At 45.6% G+C, this 22,380-nt stretch overlaps 1 protein-coding gene across 4 annotated transcripts in view; it reads left to right on the top strand.

Annotated features, from left to right (window-relative positions):
- Positions 1-22,380, top strand: part of Cpxm2 (carboxypeptidase X (M14 family), member 2) — a 110,427-nt gene that overhangs the window by 5,446 nt on the left and 82,601 nt on the right. For all 4 annotated transcript variants that reach the window (XR_015687179.1, NM_001106306.1, XM_087659841.1 and 1 more), the window contains 2 exon segments: positions 6,337-6,435; positions 21,811-21,920. Coding sequence is in view for 3 of the 4 variants with exons in the window: in NM_001106306.1 (NP_001099776.1) it covers positions 6,337-6,435; positions 21,811-21,920 (209 nt within the window). In the remaining variant the exon portion in view is untranslated.

Below are 22,380 nucleotides of genomic sequence, written 5' to 3'. Positions count from 1 at the left end.
CATTGGATGGGCAGTACTGACCGCTAGAATAGTCTCCCTCATTGACAACCTCCTTTTAACTCTGTTTATTCAACTGTTTCTGGTTGAATCCTACAGTTTCTGAAGTTGAAACGCCTTGTGTTCCTAGGAGTGAACTTCAGGTCCCTAGTGTTCCTAATCCAGCAGGGAGAATAAGATATCAGCCCCATGGGGTCATGCCAGTGCATTTAGGGGTGTGCTTACTTTAAGGTGACTTTGAGTTGTAGCCACCCTCCTTTTGTAGGATAGAATGTAGCTAACTGCTGGGCAGTGGTGACACACATCTTTAGTCCTAGAATTCCAGAAGCAATGGCAGGTGGATCTGAGTTCGAGGCCAGCCTAGTCTACAGAGCGAGTTCCAGGACAGCCAAGGCTACACAGAGAAACCCTGTCTCGAAAAACAAACAAACAACATGTAGCCAACTGATAGACCACAACTGCATAATTCACGTGCCTTTCCCATCCCTATGGCAGAAAGAAACAACAAAACAAGACTGGGAGTAAGTGATTTGGATACTTTGTTTTCTTTCTCGAAGGCTCCTTGGCTTAGAAGCAGGCGGGAATTCCGAGGCTTTCATTGTGATTTCCCACTGACTTCTTTGTAGTATTTCCAGGCTAGAATGTCCTAGTGTTAGCATCAGAACAAACTCACACAGGCACCCCCTAGTCCTGAGCTACTCTCTCTGGGATGTGTAGTGTGCAGAGGGTCATGTTTGTAGGTTTATGCCCAGAATCATCCAGTTTGCATTTAGTATGTGTATTTCCCAGATGTCCAAGGTAAGAAAATAAATATTTGAGCATATTTGCTTGTAAACAATGCCTTTTCTGTGTGAGCTCTTACTGACTGATGGGAAGGGCTTTCCTGTAGAGCTTTGCCCCATCTCTTCTTGGGCAAGGGAAGCCCGGCCTTTGATGGAAATGCCCTGTCTTGGGCAAAACTGAAGTGTGAGGATTAGGAGTGTATTTTGTCAACATTTTGGTACGATTTTTAATAAACCCAGGGAGCATACTTAAAGAACAAGAAAGCCTTGATGTCAGTCTATATGCTTTGGCATTAAACCCGAAGTATTTCATCCAAGTCAACTGTCCGCAAAGCTCCAAGGGAAGGGATGGATTAGGGGAAAAAAATCATTGCTTCCTGAGGCACTGCCGTCCTTTCCAGAATGCTTTCCAAAGTTAACTGACTGCTGGACCGTTCCCTCTACCTGTGTCCACGGTTCCAGATATCAGAGTTGTGCCTCGAGAACAGGGGGTGGAGACCTTCCAGGGATCCAGAAAGCCAGATTGCTTCCGTGGTTCTAAAACAGCCACGGTGTTTCCCCATCTACTTCTTGTGTCTGTGACTTACAAATCATGCCAGGGACAAAACCAGTTTTAGTTTTGGATTTTGCGGTAAGGCTTCCTTTTCATGTCCCAGAGCACTAAAAGGATGAGTGCATAGGCTTAGCCTCACCAGCAGTCCACAGGCTCTGCAGTCTGAGGCCCTCTCAGGTCCCTGCCACTTGAGCCCTGAAACCTTTGAGTTAGGTTTCTTTGACTGGCTGTGGGAAGGATTAGTATTTCTAAGAGGCTGACTCTCATCTAGCTGCTCATTGGCTCTTGTGGATGACTGACATGACAAAGAACACCTCCATGTATTAATCAGCCTCCGATGCTACAGATCTGATGCACTATGTACTCCAAGCAGTGCATGTGCGGTGCTCCCTGGTAAGCCTGCGGAGGGGGGAGGGGGATTCAGAGCCAGCTAAAGGCAGGACTCCGCCCCTTACAGGCACACGTGACTTTCCAAGCCTGGACTCCTCGGTGGAAGATTGTGTCAAAAATACAGTGCCTGGGGTTGGGGATTTAGCTCAGTGGTAGAGCGCTTGCCTAGGAAGCGCAAGGCCGTGGGTTTGGTCCCCAGCTCTGAAAAAAAAAAATACAGTGCCTGCTGAAGTGTGAGGTTCTGATGGGGTGGGAAGCAGTGTCGCCTTTCCCCTGCTCCTGGAGTACCTGCCGGGTCTGTAGATCCTGACAGACGAATGCGCTTGGGTCGTTGGCATCTCCTCTCTCCTCTTAGCCCCTTTCCTCAAGCCACATGAAACCATCTCCAAATACAACCCTCCAGTACATGCTTGCTTACCTCAGCCTGATCTCAGTAGAATGAAACCCAGACAGGTAGGTGCCCAGGGTACCCCGCACAGCCCACTGCGGAGGGCTCACACACTCCTGCATGCACCCACCTGCCTGGCGCTGTTACTGGACTGTTTCCTCAAAGACAAAGAACTCGACGTGGTTGTGGTTGAGAATCAGGAAGGTGGCTGACTGACTGCATAGAGCGATGGTTCTCAACGTTCCTAATGTTTCGATCCTCTAATGGTCTATAGTGGTGACCCCCAACTATAAAATTATTTCATTGCTGCTTCAAAACTGTAAACGTTCTACTGCTGTGAATTGTAATGTAAGTATCTGTGTTTTCCAATAATCTCAGGCAACCCCTGTGAAAAAGTCATGGCCCACAGGTTGAGAACCATTGGTACAGAGAGTGGGAAGGTTGGGTTCGGAGTCACTGCCTTGGCGGCTGAGTCCTTGTACCCTGGTCCCAGGGGATTGAAGCTCACCAGGCTGCTTTCTCATGCACTCCAGAAGAATAAATGGAGGTGGGGGGTGGCATTCCTGGGTAGATTGATTTGGACCTGGCCCTAGTGTAGTGACACTTGTGTCTCCCTGGTGGCCCTCAGTGTCCTCTCTCTACCAGACCACTGAGGTCACCCACGGCTGGAAGCAAGTGTGTCATCTAAATGCTGCACTGATTCTCAGATTCATTCCACTCCATACCCTGTTTCCTCGGACACTAACTGTCCTCAGCATCCCCCTCCTTGTGCCTGGTCCATTTCCTGCTCCTTTCTGTATAGAGCAAGGAATTCTTTTTTATTCTTTCTTGAAATAATAATATGACTAAATAATTTCTCCTCCCGCTTTCTTTCCTCCACCCCCTTCCATGCATCCCCTTACTCTTTCAAATTCATGGCTTTTCTCTATACATATATACATTTAAACACACACACACCCCTAAAAACATAACTACAACCTGCTCAGTTTGTACAGTGTTATCTGTATGTTTATGATCTCGGGGCTGACCACTTGATATTGGTTAACCATTTGGAAGCCTTTTCATTGGAGAACCATTTCTCCTGCTCTCAGCATTCCCTCGTTGCCTAAAGTTCTTTGTCTGGAATTGAGGCCTCTTGAGCTTGCCCTTTTCATATTAGAATATCCACTGATGACGTCATTGCTCAGGTTTCGTTCACTGATGACGTCATTGCTCATGTCTTCTTCACTGATGACGTCATTGCTCATGTCTTCTTCACTGATGATGTCATTGCTCATGTCTTCTTTCACTGATGATGTCATTGCTCAGGTCTTGTTTAGCCAGCCAAATTGGTAAGACTTCATGGATGTCTCTCTCATATTTCCAGAAGACCCAACCACAGAAAATGTCCTGTTCCTCTGACCCTCACAATCTTTCTCCCTCCTTTTCTGCAATGATCCATGAACCTTAGGTGTAGGAATTATGTTGTAACCTATCAGTTGGGACCGGGCATCACATAATCCCTTGTTTCCTGCATTTTGACTGGTCATAGTTGTCTGTGATAGTGTTTATCTGTTGCAAAGAGAAGTTTCTTTGATGAGGGGTGAGAGCTACATTTATCTGTGGGTATGGGGACAATCTTTAGAATGTTGTTAGGGATTGTGCTGGTTTAATAAGGTGCTGGTGTAGGTTCTCTTCAAGATCAATGTCTTCACCTAGCCCCGAGTAGGAGTAGGTAGCTAGGTTTCAAGCACCAGGCCTGAGTAGGTTTTAAGTTCCATAGACAGTTGTTAGTTACTGCTAAGGTACCACTGTTGCACCCTTAGGGCCTCTACTATGCTGTGCTGGCCTTTGTTGTGGATCACTGTCCGCAGAGCCAGGTAGGAGGACTGTTATTTGCTTCTCTTCCTTGGGAGCCTGCATGACACCTTCTGATACCACAAAAACTGGTCCTCAGGGAGGGGGCTTCAGGTCAGATCCAGATCAGGTGTCATGTTAAAATAATAGTTAAAACAATCTTAGTCCTGGAGAAGCAGAGGCAGGAGGATGGCTGTGCATTTGTTCAGCAGGCTTGGCAAGTTCCAGGTAAGTGAGACACACTGTTTAAAATGGAAAAAAAAATGGTGGACAGTGGATGAGTCTTCTGACATCTACATGCCCGTGTACAAACCTTCTGCGTACCCTAACACATGTCACACAAGTGGCCATCCACAAAACGCACACACACGAACTGCAGGATACATTTCCGAGAGAGAGATGTTTAGATTGTGTTACTGGAGAGCTACCAAGAGATCCTCATGTGGCTCTTTTTCCTTCCTGCCATGGGTTTCTTACCAAGAATCATGTAAGAACTGCCAGCGCCCTGGCCAGCTCCCCTCTTCACGGGGAGTGCAGAGCCCTCCAGCCTGGAATTTCCCAGGGAAGCAGAGACTGCAGGGAAGCAAAGGGCTTTTCAGTTTGGGGTTGGTGGAGGGTTGCTACTGTAAGCTCCTTGTGTAGCAAGGGGAAAAATAGTTTTCTATTAAGCCAGAGGAATTATATTTATCACCGCAGACCAGAATAGAACATGTGGCCGGCATTAGCGCTGCAGTTTGCTACTTTTAAGGAATTCTCCGTTGTCACGCGGCCCAGATGGAGATGCTGATCAGACTCTGGCTCCTTCTCTGAACGCTATTCCCACTTCTCTTTCTTCTTTCATCTGTACAGAGCATATGGTGTCTTTCTTGTTCTGGGGGGAGGGAGGGCCTATGGAAGAAGCCTTTGTGCTGGCAGGGAAGGCCCCTTGGAGTTAGTTGGTCACTAGCTCTGTTACTTCCTGGCTGTCAGTGACCTTGGTGGGGAGCCCTCTTCCTCACTCTAGGCCATCAATTCTCAACGTGTGGGTCGAGACACCTTTGGGGTGTGTCACACAGCAGATATTTACATTAGCATTCGTAACAGTGGCAAGATTATAGTTATGATGTAGCAACAGAAATGACTTTGTGGTTGGGGGTCACCACTATATGAGGAACTGCATTAAAGGGTCACAGTGTTAGGAAGGTTGAGAACCACTGACCTAGGCCGTCATGTCCCCAACTGTAAAATGTTCCTTGCAGTGAACATGTCTTATACATTTTAGAGCCCGCTGCCCCTGGTAGCTGTTAGCAAATGAGGCAGTATTAGTGATGTGTGGGCATCAAGATAATGCTGGCCAGACAGGGACAAGAGCTGTCTTTTGCACCTTGATTGTCCTTGCTCTAACTTCCTGTATGGCAGGCTCTTCTATTGAGGAGGGAATGAAGTAGAGAGGTCAGACTGGTGGCCCTGGGGGTATCCTGGGTGTATGTGTCTCCCAGGTACAAGCCTGGACAATGGCTCACATGTCTTTCATGCTCTGGAAGGCTGTACCCCCCATACCTGAGTTGGCTAGTCTTTTATACAGAGGCCTTCCCAAGTAGGGGCTTTCTGTATGGCATTCTTGCTCTTAAAACTACAAGTGAGTGATGATCTGAGCTCGACAGTCTTGCTTAGCTAAACCTTCCCTGACTGGATCTCACTTTCCCTCCCTTCTCCTCAGCACTTCAATCAAATCCCTGTATTAGACTTTGCTTAGAGGCAACTTGACTCTAGGCAGATGCTATCAGAGCCCCTCCAAGGAGGATTAGATGGAAGTGGGGGATCAGGAAAGGGAGTTAGGTTGATGCCAGAGCAGAGACTGGAAAGATGGAAAGGAGCCAATCAGCTTGAGAGTAGAGGGATGGGCGTGCCCATGAAGGAGACAATTTATGCCAAGTGTTGGTATAACCGAGGTGAGGGGACAATGTGAGGAGAAAATGGAAGGTGAACATTAGGCTCCCAGGTTACTCCCCAGTTAGTGAGCAAGAGACTCACTCACAGGTTCACAAGCCCTGGGCCTTAGAAGAATTGGATATGAGAGCTCAGCATAGGGAACATGTTAGCTTTGATGTCCAAGTCCAGCTTTGACCTCCAGTTCCTGCTATTATTCCTAGTGCCCCACGGAGGCTCAGCAGCATTTTGTAGACTTACAGTACTTAACAATGTGTAGTTGTACACAGGTCTGTGAGGGGTGGTTACCTCTATACACACTGAGCATCTTCTTTAACCACAGACTCCTTACCAGCCAAGGCTCTGGGGACTGGGGAGCAAAGCTAGGAACAGTTTTCTGCAGGAGAAGACCGTGAGTTCCCACACCCAGAGGCTCCTCTGATCCACACAGTAATATCATTTTCCTTTCCTTTCCTTTCTAGGTAAAAATAGCAACAGAAAAGGCAGAAGGAGCAAGAATCTTGAGAAAGCTGCCCGCGATGACCATGGTGTCCCTGTGGTTCGTGAGGATGTCAGAGAGAGTAAGTGAAGATCTTGGAGGGTCCTTGACCCTCTTCTGTCATCTGCCCGTAGTGAGTACAGGCAGCTCTCATGGCTGCTTGGTCACAGATACCCTGTAGGGTGATTGTCTGGACCTGGATCGTTCTTAGTTATTCTGCAGATATCTCAGCAGCTCAAAATTTTCTAGGGGAGGCATTAGTGTCTTATCAAGATTTTCATGATTAAATTGCTCGAGTCACTTCCAAATTTCCTGTCCTTTCCCTTAGACTATCCCTCCTGGAAGTCCGTATTATTGTGATCTCTTTGCTGCCGACAGCTTTGGTTGTGTATTTCTTGTCTCCCGACGCAACACATTGTCTCTGGGGTCACTGATTCTGCAGTACAAGTCCTGACGTCATGCAGCCGTATGAGACTTTCTGTTGTGTAATTCCTCACCCTAGTGTGTTCAGTGGTAGGGCTGGGTGCATAGTTTGATTGATTAAGTAGTTTCCGGGCATACACGAAGCCTTAGGTTTCATCCTAGCACAGCACACACCAGATGTGATGGTGCACACCTAAATGACCAGCACTAAAGAAATAGAGGCTGGAGGATCAGGAATTTAAGGTCATCCTCAGCAACATAGAAAGTTGGAGAACAGTCTGGCATCTATGAGATTCTGTCTCAAACAAGCCCTAAAACCAAACCCCCAAATTATAGAAAAAGGATGGGGGCTGGAGAGATGGCTCAGTGGTTAAGGGCACTGACTGCTCTTCCAGAGGTCCTGAGTTCAATTCCCAGCAACCACATGGTAGCTTACAACCATCTGTAATGAGATCAGATGACCTCTTCCGGTGTGTCTGAAGACAGCTACAGCATAGTTATAGATAATAAATAAATAAATCTTTAAAAAGAATGTTCGGTGTTATTAGTTAGACTCACAGAGGAGTACTAACCTCTTAGCTGCAGCTATGAATATTCTTAACTTTTTGTCACTATTATCATATCTTTATTGTTCCAAACTTCAATATTCAGGATCATTTTTTTTTTTTTCTGTAGGGCTGTGTGTCCTGTGGTGGCTCTGCCACAGGGCACGGCCACTTGGGGAGGCAGAATGTGGAGAGTTTGACTGTGCTTACCCCAAGCAGCCACGGGGTGGAAAGAGGCTGTTGGGAAGTACTAGCACATAGATAGCTCTTGGGTGGGAAGATTGGGGCTGGTTGGGGGTCCCTGGGCCTGCAACAGGCCTGGAGTTCTGAGGTTCTCAGGCTCTTGGACATCCAGGCACTGCTGGGAGTTGTGGAAGAGCTGAGAACATAGTGGGGGCCCAGAGGCTGGGTCTAGCCCTGGAGCAGGGAGCTGGGCAGGGGTGGTGATGGTAGTAGAGCAGAGGTGCAAGGGAAGGGAGCTCCAGCTGGTCCCATAGAGACTGTCCTTTGCTTGACAGAGGACGTCTTGGTGGCAGTTGTGACTGGGAGTACAGAGAGGCCTTCTGCAGGAGATTAGACTGTAGCTCTGTAGACAAAGGCCTTCTCCATGACTTCCCACAGGTAGATCCCAGTGAGAAGAGACAGTCTGTGATTCCAAATGATTTATTGTCATGGTGGACCATACCGCACTTCTCAGGGTGAGCCTGAGATTAAACACCTTTTGCAAGGAGGAATGTCTGGGAAGGGAATCTTATTGGCAATGTCCTCTGGGCCTCTAGGTTCCTCATTAGCATGGAGATCTCTCTCTTGATCTCTTGTCTCTTATGTGAGAAGCATGGCACATGTTCCAAGTCAGGAGTCCGGCCGGGAGCTGGGAGTCACCTAAGTCTCAGGTGTGTGCCCACTGAGTCTCTGGGTCTCCACTTGTTATACCTTACCAAACTTCCTGGCATGGTTTTATGTCCCACAACTTTTCTGCTAATATTAATAATAGTGACAATTTACTAAGTGTATATGATACTAGCTAGATCCTTTGCTCAATGTCTGACCTTTCTAGGCACTCTGCTGAGCACTGTGGGTACTATTACCACTACCATCCTCCTCCCTCCGATTCCTCTTTCTCTTCCTCCCCCTCCTCCTTCCCCTCCCCTCTCCTCCTCCTCCATTTTGTAGAGTAAGGGAGGGGACTGTGGCCAGGGTTATGTAGCAAAACAGCACTGGGAATGAAAGATTCCAGGATTACTGACTTTTTGCTTAGAAATAACAGCAGATGAAAAAGTAGCCAAACATTTTGCAGGTTTGCACAGGACTCGCTCTCAGCTGCCACATCTACTCCTGAGCTGTGCCACAGAGGTGACCGTCACCAGGGAAGTTGCACATTCTCTTTGGCACAATGAATGACAGGGCTTGGGGCCGTGTGCCTAACCAACAACCTGCCATCAAAGAAATCACTGCTCTGACTGACAGCACGATCCAAACAAAGAGAAGCCAATCCTTAGGAGCTCCTGCAGTCATTTATGTCTATTCTGTCTGGAGATGGAAACTGAGGTACCCAGGGAAAAGACCTTGACCCTTGGGAGCGTGTGTTGAGTGCACAGTGTGTAGCTAGGGCTGTGACTCTGACCTCGTGTTGAGTCAGGTTTTTTAGCATCTGCAATGGTTGGTTTTATTCATGAACTTGACCCCATCTAATATTACCTAGGAAGAGAGGCCACACGAAGGATTATTTACTTTGGGTTAACCTTGTGGGTCTATCTGTGGGGAATTGTTCTAATTAAGTAATTGATTTGAGAAGACCCAGCCCACCATGAGAGGCACCATTCCCTAGGCAGTGGGTCCTGCACTGTTTAAAAATGAGGAAACTTTAAGTAAGTCTAAGTAAGCACGAATGTGTCCATTTCTCTCTGCTCTTGACCGTGCATGTGATGTGACCCATGGCTTTCAATTCTTGCCACCTTGAACTCCACAGTGGCAGCTAGATAAACTTGTGTCTTCTTTAAGTCATCCTTGGTCAGAGTATTTTATCATAGTGACGAAAGATGAAACTAGGACAGTCTCCCCTTTGCCTCCTTATCTGTCAGTGACTATCAGCCGTTCCTTTATGGGGCGCATATGCCACCAGGCTGAGGTCACTGCCGAGTGTGAGCTGCAGGAACACTTTGGAATTTTGCTGCCAACCGATCTGTACTTGAGGTTTTTTTCAGTGTCTGGTGAATGCTTGAGTGCTTTCAAACATATTTTAAAACATATTTTGTCCAGATTTTCTCTTAGTAGCTTCAGCAGAAGGGGTGGGTTGGATCATCTTAATTTCTCTTTCTCAGAATTAGAAGTTATTAAAATGGGGGAGGCATTTCAGAAAGATTTTTTTGAGGTCCATTTCTACACACACACACACACACACACACACACACACACACACATATGCACATGCACACAAAATGTGCACACATACATGCACATATGCAGAAATGCATGCACACATGCACACATGCAGTGTTCACATGGCATTTCCTCTTTTCTGTCACAAATGCCCCCACTGGCAAGCTTATTTTCTTGATTTGCCCTCGTGGATGGGGTCACTCACCTCACAGGCAGCTATTACATCTTCAGTTCAAGGAATATCCTATCATATTAGCCTGTGAGATTATCCTATATTTTTTAAAGGAATGATGGATGAGAACATGGAAAGGGAAGAATAATGGCTCCCTGTTGCATAGCGGAGGAAAGGAAAGAGAGACTGTGGGTGTTGACTAGAAGGTTTGCACTGAAGACAAATGACAGAGACCTTAAAAGTGTCTGAAGTCTTTGGGGACTTCTGTAGGATAGTGTTGATCAAGGCTGGGTTGCAGACACACCTCTGGACCTGGAATCCATCTCCTTAGACCATGTTAGGAGCCTGGCTAGAGATGTGACAGAAGATTGAGGTGGCCCACATATCTACTATATCAAGTCCAAGGTATTGGCCATTGCGCATGTTCATACATTTTTTTTTTTTTTGTGAGGTGATGGGCTCTAGAGATCCTGTCCCCTAATGTGCTGTAGGTGGATGGATGACTCCCTTAGCCAAGGAAATTGTGCCTGAAGAACTTTCCCAAGACAAATGTGTGCTTAGCTGTTATGTGGCTAAAGTGCTATACCAGTTTGGTGAGGCATCCCAGGTACACTCTGGGTGGTGTTCTATGATCAGCTACGAGGCTGCTTGAACACTTATCTACGTCTCCACCTCTTTCTGTGCCCACAGCTTTTGCTATGTGACTTTCCAGTCCCCTTCCCAAAGTTGAAAGCTACTTGACTTTAGGCTGACCCACATGCCTTGTGGGACTGATAGAATAAACAGAGTGATTTGTGTGCTGGTCTGTTACCAAACATCCACACCCAGGCCACTGGCCCAACTTGCTGAGTGGTCACCAGCAGTCTTCTTTTTTGGTGTTGGGATAACTTACCTAACCATTTCTGTTCCAACATTTCCTAAGAATTTAGGGAAGGATCCTTGTGGAAACTTGACTGGAAGAATGTGTAGGCATTTGCCTGCTCCAGGAAGTCACACGAGAAGATTATCAGAAATCATCTACTTTTCTAGCTGCCACAGATCCTGGAATTAAAGTTGGGGCACACACAGGAGCTGTTTTCTCCTGCTTCCATTTGACTCACACATGGTAGCTGTTCCTCCACATCTGGTAATAGGTTCAAGTGTTTTTCCCTTTGTGAGTCTCAGGCTTCTAGGGCAAGTCTGGGAGTGGTTACAAAATTTTTCAACCAGAATTCTCTGAACTCTAAGACAATTCAAGTAATTGAGAGTTTTATGGGACACAAGTCATCCTGAGTTCAAGGTGAAGAAGTTTTATCTTTTAAAATCTTCTTTAAGAAACAGGTTTTGTTTTGTGTTTTGTATGAAATAACTGTAGATTCACAAGAAGTTACCAAAAAAAAAGTACCAGGAGAAGGGTCTGATTTACCTTTCCCTCTGCCCCTACCAGTGTGGATACTTTACATGACTATAGTAAAATAATAGAGTCAAGAAACTAACTTGGACAAGGACAGACCATGTTCAGATATTCAGATTCTGCCAGCTATACATGTATATGTGTGCATGTGCATACATGTGTGTGTGTAGCATGCATGTGCATGTGTGCGTATATATGTGTGTGTAATGGACATGTGTGCATATATGTGTGTGTGCATGTATGTGTGTGTGCATGTACATGCATCATGCATGTGTATGTGTAACATGCATGTGCATATGTGTGTATATATGTGTGTGTACATGGGCATGTGTGTGCATATATGTGTGTGTATGCATATGTGTGTGTGAGTGTGTGTGTGTGTGTGTGTGTGTGTGTGTGTGCATGCAGGACTGTGCAGCTGCATCTTGTATGGTTTCTGGAAACACTGTCCCATCAGAGATTCTCTGGGCTACTTCTTTATAGACGCTCTGTTCCCCATGCTCAGTCTCTGACTCCTGGCAACACAGATCTGTTCTCCAAAGTGTTGTCTCTGTAAGACAGTGAGATACGCAGAATCATATACTATGTAACCTTGGAGACTGGCTTTCTTACATTTAGCATGGATCTCTTTTAGTCCTTCTGAATTGGATCTGGTTTAGTGTTTTTATGATGTGGTAGTTAGGCAGAGCTAAGCCATTAAAATATTATTAAAGGCTAACATGTATAGAGAGAACGATGGTAATATAAGGCTATAACTCATTGAAGTGTGTAATCACCACACATTGATTTGGGTTGTCATGGACACCACACAGTGTGCAAATGTGTCATTGTAATTGCAATTTATGACACGAAGATTGTGCTGGAATCTTTGAAGTCTGCTCTGACCCACAACTAGCTAAGCCCCTGCTTCTCTTTAGAGACTGCTGTGATCAGAGGTGAACTGTGTGATTTGGAGTTTGATACTTTTTTGATTTGATTTCTTTTCTGGTTATCATGTTTGTGAGGCTCATCCATGTTGCTGCATACACCATGACTCGTTTATCTTCATGGGTCTGTAGTACTCCACAGCAGGACTATATGTACCACCGTCTATGTGCTCATTTCCCTGTTCATAGGTATTTGATGTGAATTTTACCTTTTGGCTATTACAGAGTGGATTCGGGACCATTTTTATGAGTCTTTTTGTCTATACCTCCAGTAGAGTTGCTCAATCATAGGGAATGAGTATCTTCAATAAGTGCTGTTAGGGGGGGCCTGGGGACATGGCTCACTTGGTAAAGTGTTTGATTTGCAAGCATGAAGACATGAGTTTGGATCCCCATATTGGAAATAAAAATGCTGGGCAAAGAGACACACACTTATAATCCCAGTGCAGGGCAGGAGGAGACAGGGCGTGTGTATAAGGGAATCCTCCATTCACTAGCCAGTCCTTCTAACCAAAATGGTAAGCTCCAGGTTAAATGAAAGACTTTCTAAAAACAAAATAAGACAGAGAACAAACAGAGAAGACAGGAGATCTTGACCCCTGACCTCCATTGGCATGTGCACAGAAACTTACATGCCCGATCATGCACATACAAGCATGCACACATACATACATAACGCCTCATACACAGAGCTGGCAGAGAATTTTCCAAGTTGATGGTGACTATCAGCGTTCCCACAGGCAGCTGCTTCTCTTCCTTAAAAGCCCACGTTTGGTCTTAGCAGCCATCTCTACGTTTTTCATGTTGCCGCATGTGCTGCTCTTGTGGTGGCCTCACTTTGTACTTTCACGGTAACTAATGTCGACTGCTTCTTTGCTGTTAGAATGATTTGTTTCGTTCAGCCCCACTGAGGTCAGGTTTTTCCTTGCTATTCTTCTCATCCACAGGAATGTTAGTTTGTTTGCTTTCCTTAAAAAGAGCACGGCAGTGAGTCCTTTGCCAGACACCCAGATCCGGGCTTCTCTCCACCCGCTGGCTTATCTTTTCACTCTATGCAGGGTGTCTTTTGAAGGACAGATGCTCGTAAACCTGAAACAAACGAACCATTAACCTTTTCTTTGGTGGTCAGTGCTTTCTCCATCACGTTTAATTTTATCTTTGCCTTCCCCAAGGTCTTGGAGACATTCTTCTCTACCTTCCACCGATAGGCACCGAAATTATCTGATATGATAGAAACTTGAAGTAAGTAATAGCCTGGGGAGACTGTGGATTCGGTACTATTCATGGAGGTGACAAGCAGTCTGTCTTGAACTAGTAATCACCTTCTGGGGTCTTTTTTATTAGCAACATATGAATAAAAATACCAATTTCCCTTGAGGATTCACAGACAGTGGTTATCAGCCATAGTAGCTTCAGATACGCGTCACTCACGTGCTTGGGAAGCATTGGTTAGACATCAGGCATTCACTTTGACTGGTGGTTGAGGTTCTCAGCCTCTCCAGGGAGGCAGTCTATTCTATGACACAGGGGAGCTTTCATTAGGAGTTTGGCCCCAAAGTGGGGGAGAGTAGGCTAAATAGAATGGTTGGTAATGGAGTGTGGGAAGCTTTTCAGACGAGGTAGCCATTAAACTGGGCATCCAGGGAGAAGCTAAGTGGCCAGGTCCTTTGAGGCTGAAGCCTCCTGGGGCAGACTCCATGGACTCCAGGCTTGGGCTTGCCTCCCAGTTCTCTGAGATTTTTTCCATTGTTGAACTCTCACTGTCTGGGAAAGAAACTCTCCGGACTCTCTTTACTGACTAGGTGAAAGATGCTAGCCAGAATCTCGGGGACTGCTTGAGGTTCCGGAGAAGACTCTCTTGAGAGCTGCTGTCATTGATCTAGGTGGAATGAAGGCATCCATTTTTCTAGGTTCTTCCAAAGGTTTTGGTCCTTGGGCTGGACCATTTAGTTTTTCTGTCCCTGCACCTCAGTGGGGCATGTCCTTGGGGTCTTTTTGTCATATTGAGGATTAAAGAGCTTTCCAAGGGTGATTAGATAAGACCAAGATTAGCTCACAGACTTCCCAAGACCCTGAGAGACTCCCACGCCCTTTAGAGCAGCTCTTGGTGTCTGAGTCAGACAGTGAGCCACTGCAAGCAATCTCAGCATGATTGGAAACAGCCTCCAAGCTCTTCATTGGTTGGAACGAATGTCAAGTTCAGAAAGGCAAAGGAAAGAGTTCCTTAAGTGAATCCTATTGGATTTATAGGTAGCAATGAAAACAACAATTCAAGAGAGATAGAAGCTTATTCCCGGGAGCAACTTTCCTCCCATCTCTTCAAAAATACTCAGCTTTGTTAGTGGCAGGCAGTGAGCAATCACTTTCCCACTTCCAGGCCTTTTGATGATATGAACCTCCCTGCCGTAATGCCACCAAAGCATTGGTATATTACTTTGGAACTTTCAACTCAAATGGGGGAGCACAAAGAGTATACTTAGGACCTCCCGTCTCAGCTGATTTTCAAACTGAACTTGGACCCTTGGTGATTGTTTCAGTCAGTCTGGCCTCTCCAAGCCTCAGTTTGTTTATGGGAAGATGGGTTTGTGGACATTGGGAAGGTTAAATGGCAAGTTGTCCAGAGTGGATGATTCATAGGGAATTGCTTGCACATTAACCTATCGCTCGTAGATTTAACATACTTTTCAAGATTTGGCCTTCCCAACAGTACCCTGGGGTTTTTGTGGCATAGGGAGTAGAGTTTGGGGTTGGTGCCCCCAGGTCAAAGTTCATGTGCTATATATTCTATTTTCTATACTCTCTGGTGTGCAAAGTTGCCCCTGACATTAAAGGCAATAGCTACTGTTGGAATTTGTTCAACAACCGATATACAGAATGTTCTAGTTTCATTCCTGTTGCTGTGATAAAACACCCTGCCAAAAACAACTTAGGGGAGAAAGGGGTTGTTTCAGCTCTGTTACAGTCCATTACTGTAGGCTACCATAGCAGTAGGAGTTTTAGGTAACTGGCCACATCACATCCACAGCCAAGAGCAGAGAGCATGCATGCCTGAGAGCTCAGCTTGCCCTTTTTGACTCTAATCTACTTCAAGGCCCAATCAATGAAGTGAATCTGTCCACATTCAGGGAGGATCGTCCCACCTCATTTAAGAAATTAAGAAAATCTACTTTGGGGATAAAGAGATGGTTCAGCAGTTAAGTGCATGGACTGTTCTTCTAGAGGTCCTGAGTTCAATTCCCAGCAACGGCATGGTGGTTCACAACGACCTTCAGTGGAATCCAATGCTCTCTTTTGGTGTGCCTGAAGAGAGTGATAGTGTACTTACATAAAACAGATAGATAAATCTTTAAAAAATGGAAAGAAAGTCTATTACAGTCACATCCATCAACCAATCTGATTTAGACAATCCTTCATTGAGATTCTTTTATGAGGTAATTCTAGACTTTGTCAAGTTGATAATTAAAATTTATTCTCATACATAGCTTGGTGGAGGTGGCAAGAACCTTAGGGATTGATAAAGCTACACCAGGGTCTTAGTCTTCAGTGCTGTACAGTGACCTCTGTGCAAAGAATGTTAGAAAGGCACAGATCTAATGAAGTGTGTCCAGAGGCCGGGGGTTCCATCTCCACCGTCCATGGATGGAGTGAAGCTGGGAGACGGAGCTTCATTTAGCACAGGATGTTCCAAGAGCTGTATGCCTTATGAGAAAGTGGCTCCATCCCTGATGACTGCCAGTCTTCTCCAGATTGTGACACATCTCAGATCTCTAATTAATATTTCCCTGAAGACTTTTTTTCACACTTTTTTCCATGTTCTCCCACCCACATGCTTCTTGGGATTCGAGCCTATTTTAAATAATGGGAGAAACTCAGTTTGATGGTCAGAGACACGCATGATTTTATGGCAGAGTAGAGTTTGTCCTCAGGTTGTTGTAGTGGCTGCTGGCCCAGGGCACAGGTTTGTGGGGAATAGGTCCTTGCTACAGTGTGGTTGTGGAGCAGAGTTTACCAGAATGTGGAGATACTGAGGAGGCATAAAGGGCAGTGAATGGGTTTCCTGTTTGTTTCAGAAACATTTTTAAGCCAAATCTCATGAAACCCTGGTTGGCCTGTATATTTGAGGATGACCTTAAATGCCTTATTCTCCTGCCTCCACATTCAGAGTGCTTGGATTCTAAGGGATTTGAAACACAATCCATCCATTATTTTAGTTTTTCTTTTAAATATGATTTTATGCAGTGCTAGGAATCAAACCCAGGGCTTCATGTCTGTTGGGCAAGCACTCAAGTCTTTTACATCTGATGCCTTAATACATAGTAGTTATCTCAGGGCTTGTTGCTGTAACAAAATATAAACAGTTCCAACACTGGTTTCAGATACTTAATCTTAGAAACACTTTTACCCATCACCAGTACAACTACATTCCTGTCTCCCTCTGTAGTGTTTCTTGAAGGATGTAGGAGCACCCTCACTGATGGAAGATAATATTGTATTGGCAGGGCAGGTATTTCCTTGACAATATAAATAGACATTGTAACATCTTGTTCTTGCTTTGCTTGTATGTTTGCAGCTCTTTGGTTAGCATGATCCTCAGTCTCACCATCTCCAGGGTGTATACACCATTGTGCCTACTTAACTCTGACTCTTTATAGTTCCCAGCCATGATTTTTGGTTGTGGTAGAAACATGTACATTCTCCAAGTACTCATATATTTGAAAGTGTCCCTTGGCTGTCAATGGATAGTTTAGCTGGTAACATGTTTATGATTTCTTTTTATTCAGCCCTCTGTAGATGTGAGTCATTTCTGGGTTATCTCACATAGCTGCAGACAAGCCAAGAACAATAGCTGAAATGCAATTGTTTGCTCTGCTCTTCTGTGTTCTAGATCTTAAGGAGTTGCATGTGCATTTGAAGCCCCTCCATTCATGGTATGGCTTTTCCTAGGGTTCCATTGCTCTAGAGAAACTGCCTTGGGGTTTTCTGTTAGAGGCTTTCCTCACTGTGGCTGGAATCTAAAACCCAGAGCACAGTCTGAAGTCCTGAAGATGTCATTTCAGGGACGAATAGAAGCCTTGAGGGTTGGCTCCAAGGAAGTTGCCAGTTGCTCCTTTGTAGTCTTCTCTAGTTTTTTCTTGGCCTCTGGCACAGGACAGAGGAACCACCTGTCGCCCTATGCAGGACTGGGGATCTCAGATAGCTTGATGTGTTGTGGTGACATGGGCTCCTCTCTGGCCCTCATGGCTGTTCAGTCCCCATATTGTTATGTTCATTTTCATGGCCTCCCACCATTCCTCTGTGTGGGAATAAATTTAGGGTGATACCTTAATTACCTTCTTCATCTTTTTCTCCAGTGCAGAGGACCCTGCAAGTGCAGGGTGGGAGGAGGATCTCTCTGCTGACTCTGAACACCCACTAGCTCTTCTGGAAATATTGAGAATGTTCTTAGGGAATAATCAAGAGGAGGAAAATGAATCAGGCAAGAAATACTGAAATGTGTCAGGGTTAAGTATGCAGTGTGGAGGACGTTTTAGTATTCTAAACTTTAAATTAATTTAAAGTCTAAAAGTCAAAAGATAATTTTCCTAGCTCTTACCTTTTCATTTTTAGTGCCAGAAACTTCTTTTTCTAACAGACTTTCTATGCCAGACTTTCAGTATATATATTGAGACGGACCTAGGAACTTTCACCAGAAAATATGTGACTACATAACTATAGCCCAGAGTTGTCGCCTTATTGATCTTTGTATAAAGGAATGTGGGAGAGAGGTTTAAACATTAAACCAGTTAGACTTAAGTTTTAAACCAGTCTAGATTTAAGCTTTTCTTAATTTACAAATATTTAAAAATTTTTCATGTAGTGTGTGTGTGTGTGTGTGTGTGTGTGTGTGTGTGTGTGTGTGTGTGTGTGTAATGGGGGCATGTGGGTGCTGCAGTGCCAGTATATGCCACAGTATACAAGAGGGGTCCAGAGAACAACTTTGTAGCAGTTGGTTCTCTTTTCTTTCTGCATCCCTGATATTGAACTTGGGTTGTTAGGCATGTTGGCAAGTACCTTTAGAGCCATCACACTGGCTCTAAAATAAGTTTTCAAATGTTGTTTAGAGAAATGGGGCCCTTACAGCAGATGGTGTCTGTCTTGAGCCTCATAGTGCCTTGTGCTGGAGACCATATTGTCCTGTGTCAAGCAGGGAATCAGTTGCCACCAGGCTTTGGTTTTTTCTTTTTTTTCCTGGAACTCCCAGGAAGGCAATTACAGTAATTATTGATGGAAGGTAAAGAGTGAGGTAGTCACAAATAAGAGTGGTTAATTGATGCAGTAGAAACTTTCTGCATGAGATTGACTGCTTTGCTGTATCTCTGTGACCCTTGACCTACACTTGACCTAGATTAACCCTCAGTACTGGACAGGGGACTGCACATGCTTGTCCCAGGCACTGCAGTGGCTGTGAACTCGCATCTAGCTTCTGTTACACTTTCTCAACCCATTGCATGCAAGTCCCAGTGGCCAGGCAGGTGGCTAGGTGGAGACTGCACAGGAATGATGAGGTGCTGGGGTCACCCTAGAGTCTGTCCCTTCCTCTGGCAGCACTGAATATGGCTTGTGCTACTTGGCTGATGGGGCCATGGCCTTGTCCTACTCTGTCCCTGCTGTCTCTCTAGTGATGCTTCTTTGTTTAATGAGACCCAGTTGGTTTCCTTCAGCCAAGCACATGGTCTCTATCTTCGTCTTTGCCTTTCAAGGGCATTGCATTCTCTTAGGGCAGATCCATTGATAGCTACTTCGGCATGGATGACAGGAAAAGCTTCCAAACAAAACCATCTAAAGATAGCACCTTCTAATAAGGAAAAAGCCCCAGTGTTAGAGTGCTGGGCTCATGGATGATCTATGAGCTGGAAGAGCCCGTGTGTTTTTTGGGCTCACACCAAAGTCACTGCACAGCAGTTTTATGGATAAAGGGAGCAGAAAATTTTGGTTTCTTTTGTGATACTCCTGTAGGAGTGCACAAAGATAGTTGTAACTCACATGAAACTCCATTGTTGCCAGGGATATATAAGTGGCCTAGCCCACTCCAGAGGGCAGGGATCGAACTTTGGAGTCACAGTGGATGTGTGTTCATGACATACCCACTTATAGGCATGCCTTTCTGCACCTCCTGCATTTTAATGGGGATTTCTCACCAGGGAAGCAATTTTAATAGATATTTAACTTTATTCAAATAGTTCCTTTTTGAACTAAAATATTTATATATGTAGGGGATGTTTTCTTTCTCTAGAAGAAATGCTTTGAATAGCGATCATTTTGGTGTGCTGAGCTATCTGTCCATCTGGCTGTCTACCTGTGCATCTGCCTGTCTGACTATAAATGACAGAAATGGAGGTTGCAGGGCTAGATGAGGTAATGGAATTCTCCATGTTCTGGTTAGTGGTGGCTGGAATGGTGTCTCTGTGGCTCTGAAATAGTCTCACAAATGACAGTGGCTACTGTTTGCATTTGTGACCTGATTACACGAAGATGCCACAGACCCGAGCAGGTCCACAGTGATGCCCAGCATAGGAGGCAAGCATTATGAATTTCAGAAGAGCTTGTGGGACAACCTTGCTCATTTATAAGACATAAACTTCATTAGTTCCTGGTAGGCAGAATGGAGAAGTACTCACTTAACCCTTGATATCAAAGACATGCCACCCACATGAATCAGATCTGGACCTGGAAGGTGGAGGGGCAAAACCTTGTGAAGCAGAGGGTTCATGGTTACTGTAGATCCTGAGTGCTGTGTGATTTGAATTTGCTTGGCCCAAGGATTGGCACTATTAAGAGGTGTGACCTTGTTGAAGGAAGTGTGTCACTGTGGAGGTGGGCATTGAGACCCTTCTCCTAGCTGCCTGCAGACAGTCTTCTCCTGTTTGCCTTCGGAACAAGAAGCAGAACTCTTGGCTCCTCTAGTGCCATGGCTTCCTGGATTTTGCCATGTTCCCATCTTGATGATATTGGACTGAACCTCTGAACCTGTAAACCAGCCCCAATTAAATGTTGTTTTTCATAAGAGTTGCCTTGGTCATGGTATCTGCTCACAGCAGTAAAACCCAAACTAAGATGTTAGGAAGTTATGGGTCTGCCTTCACAGACACCCCCTTCCTAATTAACATTTCCTCAGATCACTGAAAGGGCCTCAGTCATGTGCCCCTTGCAGCCTTACATGCCCTCTAAGTGCATTGCACACCCACTCCCCATTCGCCGTGTGGCCTCTTATCACATCTCTCTTTACTGTGTGCTACTCTTGCTCACATCACCAGCCTTCACCAATGCTCTATCAGTACGTGACTCACCAGCCCCCTGCTACAAGACCATTTCCCAGAAGCCATATAACAACTGGTCATGGGAAGTTGACCTGTCTTCCTGCGCTGTGTCAACAGAACAGCAGGCCTCATCTGTTATGCTCCCCACTGTGGCAGGAGCCAGAAGATGGCTACTGTCCGTTATCAACCCAGGAAACCCCCCCTTCGCAGAGGGTGTTATCAGGCCCAAGGATGCACAGTGCCCTTTATCAGCTGGAGCTTAGACTCTGGGGGCTAGATCCATTATGAGGTTCTGCTGGTAGCTGGCACCTCTTGGTGACTTGCCTCAGGTCTCAATGTGCCAGTTTCCACTTTGAGAGGTTGAAGGAGGACAACGTGGTGACTTGGTTCCTGGCGGGTATGAACTTGTCTGTCTGTGGAGCATGAGTGGACCTTCTCATACAGGTACCCACCAAGTCGCTATCACCCTACTAGACCTCTCCAACCCGAGGCTCCCACAGTCTTTTGCTGAGTTTACATACATGTTCCCAGAGTGCCTTTGATTATAGGACACTTCTAGTTCCTCAATGACCATGTCGTCTGGTGTTTGAAGTTGTCTGATATTTCTGGGGGAAATAGACTTGATTCACTCCTACTTGAAGGTAGTTTTTCTTCTTCAAGTCAGATGGTAAGGATGCTCTGTCACTACATGACTACATGCTGTGCCTCATTACATGATGGCAGGTCAGTGGATGAGAGAGTAGTAGTCCAGCCTGGGAGACCTGGGGTCCAGGCCCAGCTGCCATCACTGCTGTCATGAGTGGGGAATGATAGTCTAGACTTGGGCAGTTGCAGGCTGGGATTAATTCCAGGGTCAAGCTGTGCTCAGGAGCTATTCTCATGGCCATACAATCTGCCAAGAAAGAAGACAATAGATGGTTTCTATTTATGTTGCTCTGCTCATTACCATGCACCACAGAGGCCAGAAGTTGCTGAAGCAAAATCAACAAGTCCTGATTAATTTTCAGAGCTCAAGCATGGCATTGTTAGATTTCTACCCAGTGTCATTCTCTGACTGAGGGGCCTTAACATCAAAAGGCAGCAAGGCCAGCAGCAGAGAAGGTATCTGAGAGCCCAAATATTCAGAAAGCAAGATACTAGTGACAGAGAACCAGGGAGCCATGCATGGTTGCACTGATCTAATCTGTCTGAAACATGGGGTGACAAGGCAAGGGGCCATGCCGATGGCTTGGGAGCTCATTGGGGGAAGAAAGCACATGGCCACTTCTGAAAAGCTTCTGTTTTCCTTTGTCTTTGTTTCTAACAAGCCTTGTTCTTCCCAGGTTGTCCACCTCTTGGTCTGGAAACATTAAAAATCACAGACTTCCAGCTACATGCTTCCACAACAAAGCGTTATGGTCTGGGAGCCCATCGTGGGAGACTCAACATCCAGGTACTAGTCTCTTAGATGCATTCTGGTCACACCACTGATTGCTCTGGTCACAGACACAGGGAGGGTTCCCCTTGAGCCTGGATTGGTAAGTGCATGACATTTGAAGGGTGTTAGCTAGTTCTCAAAATGAAGGTGCATTGCAGAACAGGCCTGTGTGCAGAGGATGGGGCTTCTCCAGATAGAAAGTAGGGTCAATGAGATAAGGACTTCCTTTTGGGTGCCCTCTGTCTAGAAATGGTAAGAGCAGAATGAAGTGTACAAACAGGCACGGACATGGCTGAGAAGTCCATCACCTAGCAGGGAGACAGGCTCATCATCCCTCTCCTCCTTAGCAATCACCAGGCCTACTTGAATCATCCAGACAGTTCCATAGCTCCTCACTGTCTCTCAGGATGGGGAGGTCACATGTGTCCTTCTCTCTGAGGTAATATTGTAATCTTGGTCCTTGGTCCTTGGTTCT

Source organism: Rattus norvegicus, chromosome 1, assembly GCF_021556685.1.
Source record: "Rattus norvegicus strain SHRSP/BbbUtx chromosome 1, alternate assembly SHRSP_T2T, whole genome shotgun sequence".
Classification (NCBI taxonomy): domain Eukaryota; kingdom Metazoa; phylum Chordata; class Mammalia; order Rodentia; family Muridae; genus Rattus; species Rattus norvegicus.
This window is presented reverse-complemented; position numbering and strand designations above follow the sequence as displayed.